This window comes from Micromys minutus (genome assembly GCF_963924665.1).
Source record: "Micromys minutus genome assembly, chromosome: 5".
NCBI classification, from domain to species: Eukaryota; Metazoa; Chordata; class Mammalia; order Rodentia; family Muridae; genus Micromys; species Micromys minutus.
Genome location: NC_137974.1, coordinates 46,422,925 through 46,442,610, shown reverse-complemented (window position 1 = coordinate 46,442,610; position 19,686 = coordinate 46,422,925). Strand labels below are relative to the sequence as shown.

Sequence of the window (19,686 nt, the reverse complement as noted above, 5' to 3'; positions counted from 1 at the left end):
AAAATGGAATCAATCAATAAGCCTTCAGCCCTGGCTCTATTAATAGCCTAATTCTGTCTGTTCAGCAAATGGCATGATGGCACATTCCGCCATGTGGGTGCTGGGAATTGAACCAGGTCCTGTAGGAGAACAGCTAGTGCTCTTAACCCCGAGCCATCTCTCCAGCCCCCACATTGTCCCATTGTTTACACTACTCTTCCCCCTTAAATAATGTTCTAAGAGGGCCCAGGTTGGTAGCATTCATTTTTCTGTTTCAAGTCTTATAAGCTTTATCCTCCCCCAGCCTTACTGCTCTGACATTATCCTGGATCCTTTCCCATGGGTGCCCTCCATGTTCTCGGAGCAGAGTAATGCAGGACAGCACACGGCCTCCCTGGCCTGTCCCAATGCTGAGGAAAATGAACTGAAGGCCTTGCTATGGATCTTCCTGATACAACTTTAAATTAGTACAGTTTCTCCCCTGACAAGGAGTCCCCATATGAGCACCCAGAGACCATAGCTGAAGCCTCTTACGAGGACAGGGAATCCTGTTATTGCAGTTAGAAAAGGAAGGGGGCTCTCCTCTGCTGGAGGAGAGGTGGGAAGTGGAGTGTGGCCAGGGAAAGATGATAGCATCCCTAGCCTCCTCTGTTTCCTCCTTCTCTGGTCAGTCCCTCTGCCACCTCATCCCTTGTATGCCCTATGCATCTGCCTACCCACTCTAAATGCTGAACATGTCTAGCTGTTACATGTCTTCTCATCACTGTTTGTCTTCATGCTTCAAGATCAGTTCATGAGGCTTGTTCAGCCATCTCTAATAATGTATTCTCTTCCCTTCGGTAGATTGTGAAGGATGAAGCTCTGGCTATGCCTGCCGGGAATCCACTCATGACTCCGCAGAAAGGAAACACACTTGACCACAGCCTGCACAAAGACCTCTTGGGTGCCATCTCCGGCTTTGGTAATGGTCCTTGCTCTTACCAGCCCTGTTCGCTGTCACTCAAACTATCTTAATTTTCCTAAGTCGTTAATGGTGAGTCAGGACTTAGACATTCTGCCCTAAATATTCTCCTGGTGCAGTGCTTCACGAGTGAAATCTTTCAAGCACTGTAATCAGGATTCTTGTGAATCTGAAACAGGGTCTCACAGACAGAGTTACCTTTCTTTCAGTTCGTCCTCGGTTGATTGGCTTTTAAACCTTTAATCTTTGTTATGCTTTTTAAGCAGATGATCTGCAGGTATTGGGGTGAGTGGAGGATTTGCAGGTAATAATGGGACCCACATGAGATGTGACAGTCTTGTTCATAATTCTGAAATAGGAAACAGTTTGTGGCTGGAAATTCAATCCTGGAAATAGGTTTTTAGAAAACCTATTTCTTCTGTTCTTCCCCCACTCACCCCTACCCATGAAAAACAGCCCCATGGGAAGAAAAACAGATGGCATAAATCAAGACTCAGAGACATCTCTCTTGGAGAAAATGCCACCTGTTTATATTCTGACTAATTAAGCTGCAACTTTATAAAAATCATTATGATACGCACGGCGCTATACTTATGCACACAGTCACGGATGTAATCAAAGGATTTTTAATAGGGGGTTCGCAGTCTGATCCTCTCTGGTTCCCCTCTGCTAACCACACTTCGGATATGAGGCATTCAGTAGAGCTAGGGTTGGACCACCCATTAATGCTACAAATTCATGGGTCAGCAAAAAGTTGTGCTTCATAGGTAGACATAAATTTTTTGCAACTTATTTTTAATAAGGGTTCTACCTCTCCTAGCCCACTACCCGGCAGAGGTGGTGGAAGATAAAAGTTATTAGGATATGGAGGAAGTGGACCTGTTCATCAGTAGTTCTTTTGGGGTAAGCTCAATCTTTTTTGGCAGCAGTTAAGTCCTGTAGCAAACAACAAATACAACTCAGCAGCTGCAGACCGGTCCCAGGCATGCAGACACCAGGCACGAACCAGCAGCTGTAGTTCAGTCCTGGAGAAACCGCCAGTCTTTCCATCTGGTTCCTTGTGAGTTTCTCCCAATGGCCTCATCATTGTCACAAGTTGAATTTAACAAAGCTACATAAGGGAACCAATGCATGGGTGTCCTTATCGAAGAATAGCAAGGCAGAGCAAGCCAAGCCAATGCTCGGTGCCCTTCCCCACTCCTCGTCAAATGTCCTTTCACGTGTTTGCTATATCAAAACATCCTTTTACCTGTGTCTGCTTCGGAAAAGCATTCTTTCAGGCATCTGATATAGCAGGACATCAATCACTTGGCATAACTAACTTTCCAAAGACACTAGAAGTTTCCACTTCACCTTATCCACCGAATCCACAGAACTAAACCATGCTCCCGAATCTACACTCTTCCCTGACAATGAAATGAGAGTAGACGTTACACTGGTAAACCCGTGCAGCGTCTCGATTTACTCCACACTATCAGTACCTGTCCTGAAGCCCATTTGTTATATGCATGTCCCATATTTATATATACACATATACATAATGTTCTGCAAATATTGCTGTTGTGGGCAGTTTTTCTCTCTTCTGGGGCCTGCATGTGTTTCTGGCCTGCTCTGCACATGCTAAGCCCCTGCTGTGAGCGGGGAGGTGACCTTCAGAGTGTTTGCTGCAGCGGTTCTCGCCCTAGCTTGCCTCACACGGTGTGGCTTTGCATCTGGGCTCTACCAGTACCTGGTTACCCCTGCTGAGTGCCAGCCTTGCAGCCCGTGTGTCCTTAGCTCTCAGCTATCACTGTCAGGACATGAGAAGCAGGCAAGGTGATGTCTGTGGAAAATGCGTGCTGACGTTTTTTATATTGGGCGTCCTTGCTCCATGATTCACTCTCAGAGCTAAATGATGAGTCCACAAGCCCACCGACGTGTTTGGATGTCTCGCTTGCCCTGTTTTCTCTGGCCGGTGCTGACAGTTCACAAGGGAATCATTGTAGACTGAAGACATGATCAAGCCACAGCGGCGAGGAGCTTCGCTCATTTGTGTCTCTCATTCGGAGTTCGGCGTTAGGATTCAAATGGCGGTGAGGGACCTGTGCCGCTGTGTGTATGTGGTGGAGCCATGGAGAGGGCGTGGGTCTGATCTGGTCACTTTTCATTTGTTACTGATTTTCCAGACCTGAGTCCGCTTTTGCAGAAGCTACAGCAGGCTTCTTTACACTTGGCTCCCATCTAGCAGCAGCAGTCTCTGCTCTTAGACACATCCTTCTGGGAAGCCCCACCGGGGAGCCAGATTCTAAGGTTTGGGTTTTGTTCTGGATGCTACAGTAGCTGCTAATCCCAAGGAGCCTCTGGGTGACTTCAGGACTGGAGCTGACCCTTCCAAGCAAACGTGAAGAAGTCATTCATCACGTTACCAAACACCAGGAAAACAAGTCCCTCAAACGTCTTCAGAGCATGCAAATGGGAATTTCTAGAACTAATTCCCAGATAAGAAGCTCTCTAGATTACATGTGTTTTAGAGGACAGACCCTCTTAGCTGCAGAGTTCCCCTCCCACCTGTTCCATATTAGGCTGTTGGAAAAAAAAATAGAAGCGAGATGAGCCAAAACTGTTCTGTTCATGTGTTCTTTAAGGTCTTTAAAACACATTCCCTGTGGGCTGGAGAGATCGCTCAGGGATTAGGAGCACTTGTTGCTCTGGCATAGGACTTAGGTTCCCTTGCTGGCCCCCTTGGCTCTCTGTAACCTCAGTTCCGAGGGATCCAATGCCCACTCTGGCCTCTGTTGTCAGGTACACATGTGGCAGACAAAGCAGCCACACACATAGAAAATACTAATTTTTGAAGCTATTCCCTGTGAATGTGACATTATAAAACCCATCACTGTGTTAATTTATGAAATGAAAGTACAGGAGTAAAAAATAGTTTTAAAGGCACAGGCAGTAGTGGTGCACACCTTCAATCCCAGCACTAGGGAGAAAGACGCAGGTGGATCTCCGAGGTTGAGGCTAGCTGGTCTACAGAGTAAGTTCCAGGACAGAGAAACCCTGTCTCAAAAAACGACAAAAAAAAAAAAAAAAAAAAAAAAAAAAAGAAGTTTTTTAAAAAACACTTGGAAATATTTTAAAAATAGAGCCCTTTCCTCTTCGAGGACTCAATGAACACATTCTGAGAACAGTCGAAGTGCCGAGATTGAGTTACTGCATTTAACTCCATTTGCCTTAAATTAGGAATACAGTTTGCAACTGGTTTGAAAGTCTGAGAGGGGTGTGTATAATGTCCTTTCCTTGACCCCTTTGTCCTGACTTTCATGTCCTGCTTCCAGTCTGAGCTATGGCTGATTTAAGAGAATCATAATTACCATGCGGTCATAGCGTGCGTTTTTTTTCTCTCCCTTTAGAAAAGCCGTCACCCATCTCTGTGACAGCGCAGTGCTGGGGTCACTCAGCCTGGCGTGCACTTTACAGTGAATGCTCGGAAGGGGGAAGGATTCACGTGCACATCACGTATCTCTAATCAAGATGATTAAATATCATCTCCAGATTGTCTGAGAGTTAGCCATGAAAATTAAAAGTCTGGCAGCTAAGAGATGTCTAGCAAAAACAGAGATGGCTTGTTCTGTCTGTCCATCCACCCATCTGTCCTGTGTAGAAGTGTCCCAGCCTGTGTACGGAGCCCATTTTCGTACTGAAATCTATAATGTCCTGCTGTGGTTTGCAGTAGCTGCCACTCACAGCGCCTCCGGTCTCCTCTGACGCTGTCGGAGCCTGGCCTGACCTTTCTGTGGATGGTCTGTCGGTTCACAGGACGTCGAGCCCAAAGAGTCATTTTTAGAGTGAAATTTATTTAATCTTATCTAAGCAGGAAGCCAATTTGTTACTTTAAGAAAGTCTCCATAGTTAAAAGCTGGAAGCCAGGTTCTACCTTCATTTACTGTTGTTTCATGCATGTCAAGACGTTATTTCCGTGTGATCGTGATTGTGCCTTCCTTCCTTTTTGAACAGACACAGCCAGATCTTTTCAGCTGACAGATTAAGGGTGGCTCTAACTGTCATAATAGTTTTTTTTATGGCATCTCCAAGTCAAAAGCAATAACATTGTTTATCAGAATTGGCTCATCTGTTTACAGTCTGCGTAGGCCTTAAAAAACAAACAATACATCTCAGCAACCTAATAGGCCTTCCACAGACAATATGCATAAATTAAATCTTTCACTTGTGGCTGTTATTAGTGGGTCGCTCATGCTTGGTGGATACTCAGCCTTCATACTTTGGGGAAAAAAATATTTCTCAGTCTTCACTTCCTGTTTCACATTGTTGCCCAGAATTCGATTCTTATCACAGCAAAATGCCAAGACAGTCCCTCTGTAAAAATGCAGTACCTGGCCAGCACCCCATGTTACTGTGTGTCCTTAGATTCTTGGAATGTCCCATCACACCTCCTAGAAATATCCAGGGGCATTTTGCCATACAGGTTGTACACTATAGGTTTATGATACAGTTTCCTTTTTGATTAAATATTTGAAATGGACTTATCCTTGTTTTTGTTTTTTTTCTTGAATCCCATTCTGAAACAATGTATACTACGGTAATACATGTTACAATAATGTATAACACAATTAGACAGACAATGTATGTTGGAGCAAAGGTAGCTTCAGTAAGTGAATTATTCATGTTTCACATGAAAGGACGTTTTGATGTCTCCTGTACCCACCCGGTTCTTCAAAGGGTGATGTAATGAGAGTCTGGAAAGATGGCTCAGTGGTTAAGAGCATTTCTTGCTCTTGAAGAAGACCCATGTTCAGTTCCCAGCACCAACTTGTCAGCTCACAACAGTATGTAACTCCAGTTCCAGGGCATCTGATGCCTTCTGGCCTCCACAGACACTGCACACACATGATGCACATACATGCATACATGCATACATACGTACATACAGAAAACACAAATAAAAAATTTTAAGTGAAATAATTGAGTATAACTCTTGAGCTGCATGACCTTATAAAAAAATTAATGTCCACAGAAACAATTCCTCTCTTGTCCCTCAATCCCGTGTCGCCTGGCCTCAGAGCTGAGCAGTGCAGGCTACCCTGCTACCTCTCAGTGACTGCTTCCCAGGCCTGTAGCAGTTGGGCTCGGGCTCCTTTTCCGAGCCACCATGTCGCAAAGTGGGGAGGAGAACCTGCAGGTCTGAGGAAGATTATATTGAGAGAAGAAGAGAAGTTGAAAGTATCTGGAAGAAAAACTCAGACTGGATATGGGATTGGTCAAGTCGGCCAGAAAATATTCCCCCCAAGGAGTTCCTTTTTAAACACCCAAAGCGCACAGCTATGCTCAGCATGAGAAACACAAGCGTTATGAAGAAAGGGGGCATTTTCTCAGCAGAAAGGTTTTCCTTCCATCTCTGTTACTGTCTCATCTGCTGGCCATTGGATTGGGGATCTACATTGGAAGGCGTCTGACAACTTCCACCAGCACCTTTTGATGAAGATTTGGATCTGACTTCTGTTCACACAGTGAGGATTCACGTCTGAGCAGTGACAGCTGACTCAAGATGATCCTTGGGTGTCTGCACTGTGTGTGTTTATTTGTTCTGTAAATGCCGTGTTCCTGACTTAGTGAGACAGAATAGACTCTTACCATGACATATAATCATACCTATGGGATCAATTAATAAGCATGTCAGACTGATGCCTATTGTAGCATTTATTAGTAAATTTCTGTGAATATTAGATATAAAAAGTATAAATAATTTTAATATAGTAGCAATGGTGTATTTAAAACTGATCTGTAGTCATAATCCAGTTAAGACACTTTACACTTCCAAAAGAATGACTAAGTGATTAAAATCATTAAAGGGTTTCCCCAAAGGAATTCTGTGGCCTTATAATTCTACTACATAGTATAAAATATAAAGGGTGTGGGTTATCTGTAAAGGCCTCTTTGTGAATTAAGTAGCAAGCAGAAGCTAAGGTTACCCACAGACCCCACCTTGCAGTCCCCCCTCTTCTTGCTTCAGGTTAAGGATTCCAGCCTTGCTGTCCACCATTACCTTGGGTGGTCAGTTTTGATGTGGGCGCCTTTATCACTCTGCTGGATTAATTCTACTATTTGTACTCAATTTTGAGTGCTTTTAAAAATCAGCTGTATTGTAAGCAAATCTGTCTACTTTAAAAGACTGGAAATGAAAAAAAAAATCTTTGTCAGATCCTTTGGAGAATACTGGATTTGCACATGCATTAATTAGTATCCAGAGCTTCTGTTAAATCAGGTGTCCTCAGTCTTTTCTATAGCATGGTTTTAAAGCCTGCCTCCTTTACATGCTGTATATATTTATTCTGTCATTTGTTTCATTGTCCCACACTTAACTCAGGTGTGCTAAAATAAAAGTAACATTTTAACAGTAAAAAAGAAAAAGAAAAAAAGAAACAATTCCTCTTAGAATTTAGTATTTATCCTTATTTTGTGCTGTATAACCAAAACTTGGTCTTGCTTTAACTTCCTCTCAGCTTCTCCATATACAGCTTCAACCCCCAACATCAACAGCGTGAGAAATGCTGACTCAAGAGGTTCCCTCATCAGCACAGACTCGGGGAACAGCCTTCCAGACAGAAACCCTGAGAAGAGCAACTCTCTGGATAAGGTGATTTCCTTTCACTTAAAACAGGGTTTCTAGTGGGGTTAGCCAGTACAACCTGCTTCACATTCTGCTGTTTGTTACATGTGACTTTCTGGGTATTTTTAAATACCTTAGCCAACATGCAGTGGACGGTGAGAGCTTTTCCTGGGGTTGTGGCTCAATCATTGCCTGTGTTACCTAGTGTGCTGCTGGTAATGAGAACCGAGCCTTTTGCATGTCAGGTGGGCATGCATCCTGGAACTCCATATTCATGGAGTCCCCTGAAACTCCGATCTTATTTCCAGGGTCTCACATCCAGGCCGTGTTTGCATGAAGCAGGCGGGAGCAAATGTATCTGGTCTTAGAGAGTTTTTGTGCCTTTTGGGTCCAAGATCAGCAAAGCAGATGGATTGATCTTACCAGAGCCATGGCTGACTGTACCCACCCCTAACACTTCTTTCTAAATCTCTCCTGCATTTTCTATTACTGTAGCCTCAGTCTATCTGGACCTTTGTAAGAAAAGATAAAGGTTGATAATAACTTGGAACCCTGGTAGAGTTGTATCTCTTGGGGCTTTGTATCCCTGTTACTTCAAATTATAAGAAAGCTTTCTGACACTAAACAAGCAAGCCATTTAGCGAAGTGTTCTTCATTTGTAGAGCGCCCTTCCTCAACCTCAGCCTCGGGTTTGTGACCTAGTCATGGACTCTGTGACTGGCACCAACGCCGTTGTCTTTAAGTACGCTTGTGTGAGCCGTGACCATCTCAGCCTGGGTCTGTCATGATGTGTTGAATTTTCCCTTGACCCCAACATGCCTCCATGCGTAGAGGGACAAGCTGCTCCGGAGGCACTCTGCCTGTGTCGTGCGCAGTGCTGAGGAGGAAGAGGGCTGCCAGTCAGCCAGGAAACACCGGGTTACTGTGGATTTCTCTCTCCTCACAATTCCGCCTGTGCCAGAGGAAACTTTGCATGCTGTGCCCGTGTTCTCCCTGCAGGAAGTACTGAGTTCCCTTATCAGCTCTTGGCCCAGTGTGAGGGCTCTATGGTTCACCCATAGACTTTTACCACTAATGACAGCTACATTTCTCAAGTAAAAACTGTCACAGATCTTATTGGTTGAACAGGCTCATTGTATATAATTTTTTAATTGACCACCAACACCTTGAAAAAAAAATTCTTTCTTTTTATATGATTTTTTTTTCCACTTGGTAATTGCCAAAAAAAAAAAAAAAAAAAAAACAGAAAGAAAGAAAGAAAAGAGAGTTCTTGATTTAAATCGGAAACACAATCCCGAAGGGTTATCTTTAGTCTTCTGTATCTCTCGCTCGAGCTGAGATTCGTATTCAGATGTGAACCATACTACTTCCTAGTGGTAAAAGTGCCTTCTGCCCCCTCCTCAGCCCGACGTCTCTGATGCTGTGGTCAGGCTGAGCTGATGACGGAGGACCTCAGCGGTTTAGGGTGGTTGGTGGTGCTGTGCTGACATGTTCCTGTCAGGTGTGTGTGTGTGTCTCCATTGGTGCCCACAATACACCCATGCTGTGCCCTGAGTGACAGGCCGCTCAGGCTCACCCTGGCATTCTGTAGCACCTTTGGACTCTTCCCTCCCACAGCAGATCCAGATCCCATGTGTGCGTTTTTATTCACCCCCCCCCCCTCATTTGGCATGAGATTTTACAAAGTTTTTTTTTTTTAAACCCCCTTAACATGATGAAAGGTTTGTGCCTTCTGGCTTGCCCCTAGAGGCAGCACCAGTTGTGTGTCACCCCGGGTAAGGGGCATCTTTGTGAACCTGGTGCCTGTGGGCTACCTCTCTTTGCAGTTGTGTGATCTGACTCAAAGTTAAAGAATCCTTCTCTTCGAAGGAACATATGTGCATTTCAGAGTAGAGAATTTACCTGCATTTCCTTCCAGCAGCAGCAGAGTGGCATGCTGGGAAATTCTGTGGTCCGCTGTGACAAACTGGACCAGGCCGAGATCAAGAGCCTGCTGATGTGCTTCCTCTATGTGTTAAAAAGCATGTCTGACGGTGCGTGGAATTAGAATTAAAACAGACTTTTTGTTTTCACTGCTTGAATAACAAAGTATTTTAGTGGCATTAGTTAAAATTTTCAAATAGTGAAAGGAATTTCCTCCTTGCTGTCAAATGCGTATTAATTTGCTGAATGCAGTAGGAACATAAGCCTTGATGTGGGGAACTAGTTACTTTTATTCTAGCAGAGGAATTCTAAAATGGCCCTGGATCTCTTGGTACCACAGTATTTCATACAGCCCAAGCTGGACCTTTACAGCTGAGAGTGACCCTGAACTTCAGACCCTCTGCCTCCACCTCCAGAGCCCTGGGTTAGGTACTGGCTACAACACCTGCTTCCCCTTTTATGCCGTGACAAAGACTGGAACCAGGGCTTCTATATGTGCCCCATTCTAGAAAATCCAGGGTCACAAGAATATTCTCCATAGTTTCCTTAAAGGGTAGCACTTAAACATTTCCACAGCCAACCCTAGGAATCTATCTAGGTGTGGTTTTGTGTGTGGTGTATTGGCCACTGGGAAGTTTCACCCTACCCCCCAAGGTAGTTTACAGAGAAACAGTGGCGTCAGTCTGGCCCCCTGACCCTTTACTTTTACATATTAATGAGCACCTGTGCTCCCTCAGGCTCTCTCCTTCCCTAGTAGCCTGAGAGCCAGATATAAAACAGGCAGCAATGGAGTCCTATGCTCTGGGGTCTGTTGCCCGCATGTCATGATATGTGATTACCGACAATGCTTATGATGTGTATTGTGACCAAATGAATGCCTGTTTTTAGATGCCCTGTTTACATACTGGAACAAAGCTTCAACTGCCGAGTTGATGGACTTCTTTACCATATCTGAGTAAGTGGTTTTATCCTTACGGTCCTGGTCTTCCTAGCAAGGAGGTGTGAAGCACAGTCCTCAGGGCAGGGGTATAATGCATGGCACACAGCTTCCTTCATGAGTCAGCAGTGGCCAGCCTTCACATATTGTAAATAATTGTTTGTGGCTGCTGAGATACCTCTGTGGTTCAGCCACTTTGATAAAATTGTACAAAATGTATTCACCATGTTGGTGGCTACTATTTTTTTCTAAGATAAATCTAGAACCTATTTTATCTCTTCAGGATAAGTTTCTGATTTCCTTTAAGCTCATTATTTTTAAAAACACAGATCCATAGCACTTTTTTCTAAAACTGCTTAGGGCAGATAATTTTTCAAATTCATATTTTGGGTTGGTTGGTTTTGAAAATGTACAGTTAGTGGTTTCTCAACCTACAATAGCTACATCTCAGATAGCACCCTTGATCGAACACATTGTTGTATCTGTGGTAAAAGAAAAGTCTTCAGTTCTATTGTTGATTATTATAATTGGATACATTGTAACAGAAGCAGCTTCATGTCTGAAATATATTTAAAGACACTCAGCTGGAAACCTTGTTTTCGGGGCTTGGAGCATATTGGAACTCTGAGGGGAAGAAAGGCCCGTGAATCTAGCCTGCTGACAGGAGTGTAGTCTCACGACTGCTCCCAGGATTGGAAATTATCCTGCGGTCAACCAGAAGAACCCATTCTGTTAGCTAACTCTTATTAAAATGTATGGCTTTTAAAGATTCATTTTTGTAGCTTTACTCAAAACAAGAGAGTTCTATATTTGATGCCAGTAAGGGACCATTCCACACACTTGAGCCAAAAGAGAGAGCTCCTTGTATAGACAGACTCATATGAGAAAGGAGTAACTCCTATATCTTCTGGCCACCCTGAGTGGATGAATACCTTTGTTCTGTTCTTTCCATCCACAACCACAGTTCTGATGGCCACACTTGTGGGCCTCCTCTGATGTGTTAATGTTTTCCTGTGGGTGGAGAATGACCTCCTAGAAGATTCCTGAAAGCCACGAGCTAAGGGCTAGTAACTGTACTTTTTTTTATTGTTGTGGGCTTCACCCAAACAATGGCTCGAACACAGTTTTATCTGCATGTTCTCTAATGGTTTTCATATGTCTGCAGAGTCTGCCTGCACCAGTTCCAGTACATGGGGAAGCGATACATAGCCAGGTACTGTGGGACGTCCTGCGAAATGTCTGCCGTTCTCTGTGAGGCTGTGTGGTAATGGTCATCTGTGGTGACTGGCAGGCGTCTACAACGATGGCCTTAGCTTACAACCCGAGTCCAATCCGGTTGTCTCCATCAGCAGATTCCCCTGTTCCTCTGTCTGGTTTGTCTCGTGGTCCCCTCTCAGACTGACTGACTGTACTGTTGCTAACTTCCTTCTACCTTGATTTCCAAATCCTGACACTCTTTCTTCCACACCTCTCCCTGGTCATATTCTCCCTCAGTGAGTTCTTGTCCCTGCTCCCAAACAAAACTGCTGATTCTCACTTAGCCACGCTTCTTTTTTTCTCCCATAATTAAGAGGATGTTACTGTCCTGTCTCAAATTTGTGTGGATCTTTACCGGCCTTTAAAATGGAACCCTGTTTTCTTACTCTGACCAGTCAGTGTGTTCTTGTCTCTCCAGAACTCTGTTGATGTCATGTCTCCCTCCCCACTGACCTATCATGGCCTATAGTCTCTTCCTTCTCAGGAGAGCCCTAGACATCTTCCCAAACATCTTATCACTACCAGGTCCTTCCCCTGCCTGACAGCCACCCTGAGTATCTGTTGTGTGTCCTTCTGTGCCAGGACGGGGCGGGGCAGGGCGGGTAGGGGGAGGGGGCGGGGATCTGAAGCATCATAATCTTATAGTATTTTTAACAGTTTGATTATAAGCAAACTGCATTTGTTTTAAGAAAGTCTGCCAAGTTTAGTTCTAATTGTGATGTGTTTTCTTGTGGTTCGTAGCAGTAAAACAGAACAGACATTAACAGACACCGTGTTTGAGTGTGGTTGGCTTAGACCCCAGCACTGCCCCTGCTGGGGACAGATCACAACTTTTCAGGATCATGTTTTACGTTAAGAAATGAAAGCTCGTGTCCTCTTTTAAAAAAGAAACAAATCTAGTGAGATCACTTTGCATTTTCCTCTCATTAATACTTTGTTTTAACTAAAATGTAATTTTTAAGTTTCTTAGTCTTAACCTCAGTTTTTATCACCACAGTAATTTTATGTTTATTTTTTGAGTACAAAAATGCAAGTATATACAAGGTGCCTTTGTCCCAGTAGATCCGGTAGATCCAGTAGATCCGGTAGATCCAGTAGGTCTGGTGGATCTGGTAGATCCGGTAGATCCACTCTCTTGTACTGCCCAGTGAAGAGTCACAGCTGCTGATCACTAAGAAGCTCCGTCCGCACTTGGCAACCGCCATGCCCTCTTAGCAATTACTGCCTTACGTCATAGTAAGGCAATGGACAATGTTCTGCCAAGTCTGATGAGACATCTGCGCTTACGCTGGGAAATGGGGGAAGCTGACAGCTTCTTCTCTGACAAAATATTTTAGAAAAGCTTATAAAGCGATTCTTCCCTTCCGTCCCCATAGCAGACACCAATTTAACATTCAGAGAGAAATGCTTGTCCCTTTGTAGCCCCTGTATATACTTGCATATAATGTGAATCCTTTGAGAAGGGCCAGTGGGTGGCAGAGCCAGAGGTGGTGTTTTCTTTGTCCCTCGCACTATGGAAACATCCGTCCCGCTTTATACAAAAACTGTCATGGTTTCCGCTGCATGTGGCCGAGACGTTGAACCATGACACGGACCTTGTCAGTGTTTGCCCTGCACCGCGGACGTGTGAACACTGTACCTTCACTGGAAAGTCACCCCGCAGCATGTGGTTGACAGTTGTCCATGCATGTTCATGTTCTACACACAGTAGCACAGTGAGGGGCTTGGTTGGCTCCGGGACGGGGGACAGGTATCGTTCCTGCTCTAGTCAGGTTCCGTCTGCTCTGGCGATGGTGCGCTGTAGGGAAGTGAGCTGTCAGATTGCTAACCCAGACACTTTTCTGTTTTCTCTACCTGAATGCTTGACAAGTTTAACAAAGTGTGTGACACTTCCTCCTGCTTGGGTAAGACATAGGTGTTCAGCTTACTCATTTAACCCCTGCCACTGCATGTGTGTCTTCTGCTTCTTTTGGTGATTTTTTTTTTTAATTGGCATAACGGTCCGCTCTTGCCACATTATAAATTAGGGAGGTCTGCGATGTGTTCTGAGTTGTCAGAATACTGACATTAGCTCCTTCCGGGAGCAATACTCCTGGAAGAGTTGCATCTCTAATGAGAAGACTGCCTTGGCTAGATTTTGCTGCTTTGAGGCCTAGTGGCCTTGCTGTGTGCTGTGACGGAGCTGCAGGCTGTCTGTCCCTAGCCACACAGCTGCATGTAGCCTGGCTGCCCCTGTACAATGTCCCAGCCTCACTAACTCTCCCGTCTCGCTTGGTGTAACGCGTCTAATGTTGCTTCTGTCCCATTTCACTCATGTTACAGGAACCAGGAGGGGTTGGGACCCATAGGTCATGATCGAAAATCTCAGACATTGCCTGTTTCCCGTAACAGAACAGGGATGATGCATGCCAGATTGCAGCAGCTGGGCAGCCTGGATAACTCTGTCACTTTTAACCACAGTAAGTCCCATGCCAAACCATCGTTAACAGCCAAGCCATCTCAGAAGGGAGAGCCCCGGCCACACCGTACCGCATCACCAACTTGATTTTTCTTCCAGAGCAAAACAAATAGGAAGAAGAGTTCCCTCCTTGGAGGAGAGTCCTGAGCAGTGGGGGTAACAGAATGTGGAGCCCAATCAACTACAGCACCTAAAGTGCCCAAACCTCAGGCAAAATTCTGAAGATTCAATGGCCAGACATTTTCCCATATTTTAAATTTAATGCTTGCATATTTTGTTGATTTTATTTTACCCTTTTTTTCCTCCTGGCACATCTGAGTCAGATCTGTTTGCCTCTCTTGCTTGGTGCATGTAATTGGTCCAGCACCCACATTCTGACATTCCGCCTGCAAATGAATGTTAAGCCCATGAATCAATTTGAGAGGGTGTGGAAAAGCATCGAGTAACAAAGTGACTTTTTCTGTGTTTTCAGTGTGAGAAAGATATCAAGTGTGCTTGGGATTTCTGTAGACAATGGTAAGATTTAATCAGGTTGGGGCCGCTTCACTCGCAAACAAGCCCTTTCCGTTCATCTCGCCTAACTGCCGGGCTTTCCTAACTTCACAGTAGAGATCTGCTAGTACAAGGGTCCATCTTCTAATTTACTTCTGTCAGTCCCCACGCGACTCCTCCATGTGCTCCCACTAGACATTCCGGTGTTTGAATCTTCCTGAGGGTTTCTCAAAGCAGAAAGCCTAAAAGCACCAGCCCTGCAGTGCGTGAATCATTAATACAGTCTTCCTCGGAGTCTGACTTCCATTCCTGTTGCTTTCTCGAGGCCGTTTTTCTCTCCAAGCATGGCATAGCTAGTCCTTAGAAGAATCATCTCTTCTCATCCCCAGCGCTGTCTTTAATACATGGTTATCAGTTCTTTCCGCATCTCTAACCACAAGGAGTCCGGCTACCGTGGCTGTCATGCCTTTTCTTCATGCAGGCTCAGTGTAAAACTAACATTTCCACCACCTTACATTTGATGGGACGGTCTCTGTGAGCTATTTCAAGGCCAGCCTACTCTACATACTGAATTCAAGGCCAGCCAAGGTTACACTCAAAAAGCACATAAAATAAAGCAACCAGCCAACCCAGCAGTTTTCCTCACTTCACTAGCAAGGTTCAGCGTGACGGGGACAACTCACCTAGAGTTCACTTAAGCTGGGGTCATGTCAGCAGCCGCCTTCAGGACTGGAGAGCCTCTCACACTTAGTGGCAGCCTGCACTTCTACAGTTCACTTGTGTTTGCGACCCTTTGTCTCTTAGCTTGATGAACAAGGGTTAAAGCAGGGGAAGCCCAGGGTCTTGTCCTCACTTCATTTCCTGTCTCAGCAGAACTCAGCCCCCTGTGACAGGCTGCAGTTTCACTCTTCCCAGCCAGATAACAGAGTAGTTACTACCCATTGAGATAAACACAGACACTGTGAAGGAGCTTTACACAAGCAGGTGAAGGCTCTTCCTCAGAGGTAGTCACTGTCAGCCTCCTGCTGCAGTGGATGGATGCCTCAGCAGGAGCTTGAGTTATGGAACAGAGACAGCCAGCTACCCGCTGCCGCTAAAACAGCTCTGTGAGCTGCTTCCTCTTCTGCCTTCCTGCAGCCCACAGAGAAGCTGGTACCCTGCCTCCTCCCTTCCTCTGCTTTGGCATCCTTTTCTCCGTCAGTTCTCAGTACCATCCTGCCCTCGGTCACATTCTCCTGCATTGTCAGGAAGTCATGTTGTGTTCCTTCCCCCTTCCTGTGTCCCTCCAGTCCCCCGTCTTACGAGTTTTCTCTCCCAGAGCTTAACGGCTGTATCTTCCAGAACTCAGTCTTTCTCCTGACCTCTAGTTCTGATGAGGTTTTACTCTCTCCCGCCACCATCTGTTTCAGCATGTAGAACTTGGCCAAAAACATGCTAAGAGAATGAATGTCTTACTGTATCATGTGTACAATGTATGCATACATACCTGTTCATCTGTAGTCAGTGGAAGCTTGGGGCCATCCATGCCCCTTTGCAAGAAAGAAAGAGAGAAAGAACTTATGCAGCAGTCACTACAACACCCTCTTTTAGTATAGCCAACATGATGTAGAGCCTGTAAGCAAGCAGGGATAAGCAGAGGCTAAAGTAAACTTATCTCACTTCTCTCCATGGCCTTCCTTCCCTGCTTGTGAGACCTCATCTTGGTCAACAGGGGGCAGCAGAGGCCTGTGACACCCCATCTTCTGTAGGCCCAGCTGCTGTGCTTCCCCTAAATCCCTGGGAAATCCACCGAGCATGTTCCCTGTGGAACACCAGCATTTCTGAAAATGGTGTCTCTTAATAGGTTGTCTGAGATGATGGGCTGTCCATAATCAGTGTTTGTTGCAACTGAATGGGCCCAGATGTAAGATGCAAGGGGCAGTTCCCTCTTGAAGCTTAGAAAAGACATGGGCATGTGTTCTGTGTTCTTCGGGTGTCTTCACAGTGTGTGGCTGCATACTTGGTGCCGCTTCAGAGTCGGCCGGCACGTACCCTGTGGTAGTTCTCAAAGAAGGAAAGCTGATGCCGTGCTACTCAGGGCTGGCCACAGCTCTGAACATGTTTCCTCATGTGAACTTGGGGGAGCTAGCACACTGTCTGTCATTTCACCATGGAATATGATTCTTTATTCTATACCCTTGCTCACCAGTGAGGAAACCTTCTTAGCAGTGAAGTGGGAACACCTGACTATTGATCCTTCTTACGTATATTTTTTTACATATTGATGCCCTCATAAAGCCACGTGCCATTTGTTAACATATCTAAGATGGTACATCTCCATTTGAGGACTCCTCTGTGTTTGTTTATATCCCGATACTTATTGGTCTTCTGGATTTGTATTGTAATCCAGAAGGAGGAAAGTCAAAGTAAAAATACAGATTTTTGGTTCCATAGAGGAAAGGCAGCCTTAGATATGGAAACAACCCATGAGACTGCATCTGACCATCTTCTGCCTCATATGTCCTGACTGCCAGAAAGGCATCTGTGGCTGTGGCGCTCCTCCTTTGCCCAAATCACCCTGATGCAGGGTCTCCGGGGAAGGGATTACGGATGGAGTTTCAGGGAATCGGGCAGGGTGGATGTGTAAGCTCCAGTCAGGCTGATTACACTTAACAGATGATTGTGGAGGGCATCTTGGTTTGGCCCCCTTTGAGATTTTAAAACATATCTTAGTTCTGAGATGAGGGCTCTGTTAACATGGAGCTTGCTCTGCAGACCTGAGGGAGGAGCCAAGTTGAGATTCCCAGTGTCCGAGTAAAAACTGGTGTGTATCTGTAACCCCAGCCCTGGGGTATGGAGTCAGTGAGTCCTGAGGGCTGTCTGGCCAGCCAGTCCAGCGAAAACAGCAAGCCCAGGCTCAGGAAAAGGTCCTGTCTGAAGAAATAAGTTGGAAGAAGACAGGTGAACTTGCTCAGCTGCTTGCTAAAGATGCTTGCTGCTGAACCTGACCACTTGAGTTTGGGCCCTCCAAACGTGTACACTTTTGCTTATATTCAGATAAAGAAACAGAGCATTAAACTTTCTTACAAGTTATGGTGAGAGCCATAGAGGAAGCCACTCAGCTTGCACTACACACAAAAATTTTTAAATTAAAACAAGTCTTACGGTAGGCATGGCAGTGGCTTAAAATTTTTACAGATTGGATCTGTGAATGCTGAGGACTCCCAAACCAGTCCACCTCATGCCACCTAAAAAGATGTCACCCTTGGGAAAGTCCTGTTGATCCTACAGGCTGAGCAAGGGTAGAGGGAGTCCACACAGTGCTGCAACACACTACTGCCCTCTAGTGGAAGTGGTGCTATTTCTGTGACTTTTAATTAAGGTACAAAATTGGTTTCCCATAACATTTTCATGCCTGTGTATTTTTATACAGTGCTAATTGTGTGCCTACTCCCAATACCTACCTTGTCCCCCTCCCCTTAGCCACCATCTTTCTGGTCCCACAAGATTGGGTAGATTGTGTCATGGCTAAGCATGGTATGATAGCATAGAGAAATCCTGTCATTACCATGTTTCTATACACATATACACACTTCCACACTTATGTAGCCTGGCACACTGATTCTGCTTTAAAATAGCACATGTTAAGTTCTGATTCTCAGTTTCCAGGCTTTAGGCCAGGAGTAGGTCAGTGCTACAGGGATTGCCCAATGTATCATCTTATTTATAATAGCTACTCGCATGCCCTTAGCCTGTGAGTTTTGTAGAAAGAACGAGACAATTCTACAAAGAGAAAACAAATAAAAATCACCATTAAGCCATGTTCCTTTCAGACTCTCAGCTCAGACCACAGCAGCTCCTTAAAGGTCCCTTTGACCTGTGTGCATATTTTTGGCTAGCCTGATCACAGACATTGATGTTTTTGGCTTTGGTTCCCCCTTTTCCATGGTTTGTATCTCTTTAACAGTTTTCATCAGTACTTCATTATTTCACTCTCTCTTTATCTTATCACACTCCACCCAGTACAGGAATGCCTTGGCTTATGCAAAAGCAGTACAGATGTCCTTTGTACACCCAAATAGCCATCTTTCTTTTCTCTAGAAAACTGCTTGTTTAAAAACAAAGAATTGGAATTAATATGATGTTAAACATACTCTATATCCTCTTGAGGGAGGAGACAGCCCTGACACAAGGTGGGGGGGGATACAGAACCACAGATGTAAAAGCTCAGAACCACCTGTTTAAAACCAGAGCTGGATGGATACACTTGATAGAGCTTGCATGGCAGTCTAAAGCATCTCTGTGGCTTTAAAAGCTCCTCTGTAGCATTTGTAGAACTATAACTCTTATTTCCTTCAGTCAGAGCAAAGTTCTACTATTCTCTTTTTTCTCCTATTTGTCTGTATTAGTCACCCAAATAAGAATTTGGAGTATAGGTTGTGGGTTCAGGAGGCAGTTCCCATTAGAAATCTCAAGGAAGTTTCATAGGTTTTCTGTACTTTGTTTTTTGGACCACTAAACTAATGCCTTCCTCCCGGGAGTATAAAAAAATAAACAATTAGAAGTGTTGCCTTCTCAGTCTCTCCTTGGAGAAAGTCATTATATTGTGTCCTGTTGTATTGCCATCTTTCTATATAAGCAAGGTACCATGGTAACACCTTTACATCCTCTGTGTGTTTCTGCTAATACATTCCATTTCATAATTTAATATCTCAAATTGTCAAACTGCATTTATATCATTACTAAATTGATTCTGTGGCCACTGTTGAAGATTACAGTTATGTTTAAATTATGTATGATGAAGCTAAATTTACAAGTCTTTCTGGTTCTCTCATTTCCATAGTCATATCTTTCCAATATACTGGCTTTTATGCTTGTCGTTAAAGCAAGTAGAAAACTATTTGCAGTACAGTCAACTCTTGATTATCACTTGTGATTCTAGCTAAATTCAGGCCTTGGTCCTACCCACTTAATGCATTATGTTGCTCATTCCATACTAGACACAGTTTTATGAACTTCGTAGTATTAATGAATTTATCCTTACTAAGTTATTTGAAGTGTGGATACCTTTACCCCTGTCTTGTAGATGGGGATGC

The 19,686-nt window shown here is 44.6% G+C and overlaps 1 protein-coding gene across 10 annotated transcripts in view; it reads left to right on the top strand.

Moving 5' to 3' along the window:
• DOCK9 (dedicator of cytokinesis 9) overlaps nucleotides 1-19,686 on the top strand; it is a gene marked incomplete at its 5' end in the record, with an annotated part of 234,760 nt that overhangs the window by 174,023 nt on the left and 41,051 nt on the right. For 5 of the 10 annotated variants that reach the window (XM_080917119.1, XM_080917118.1, XM_080917117.1 and 2 more), the window contains 6 exons: nucleotides 823-940; nucleotides 7,438-7,571; nucleotides 9,463-9,577; nucleotides 10,356-10,422; nucleotides 11,570-11,617; nucleotides 14,592-14,635. In XM_080917119.1, the coding sequence (XP_080773245.1) occupies nucleotides 823-940; nucleotides 7,438-7,571; nucleotides 9,463-9,577; nucleotides 10,356-10,422; nucleotides 11,570-11,617; nucleotides 14,592-14,635 (526 nt within the window). Of the gene's footprint in view, nucleotides 1-822; nucleotides 941-7,437; nucleotides 7,572-9,462; nucleotides 9,578-10,355; nucleotides 10,423-11,569; nucleotides 11,618-14,052; nucleotides 14,121-14,591; nucleotides 14,636-19,686 lie in introns of all 10 variants that reach the window. The other 5 variants (XM_080917113.1, XM_080917120.1, XM_080917116.1 and 2 more) reach the window with 3 other exon arrangements.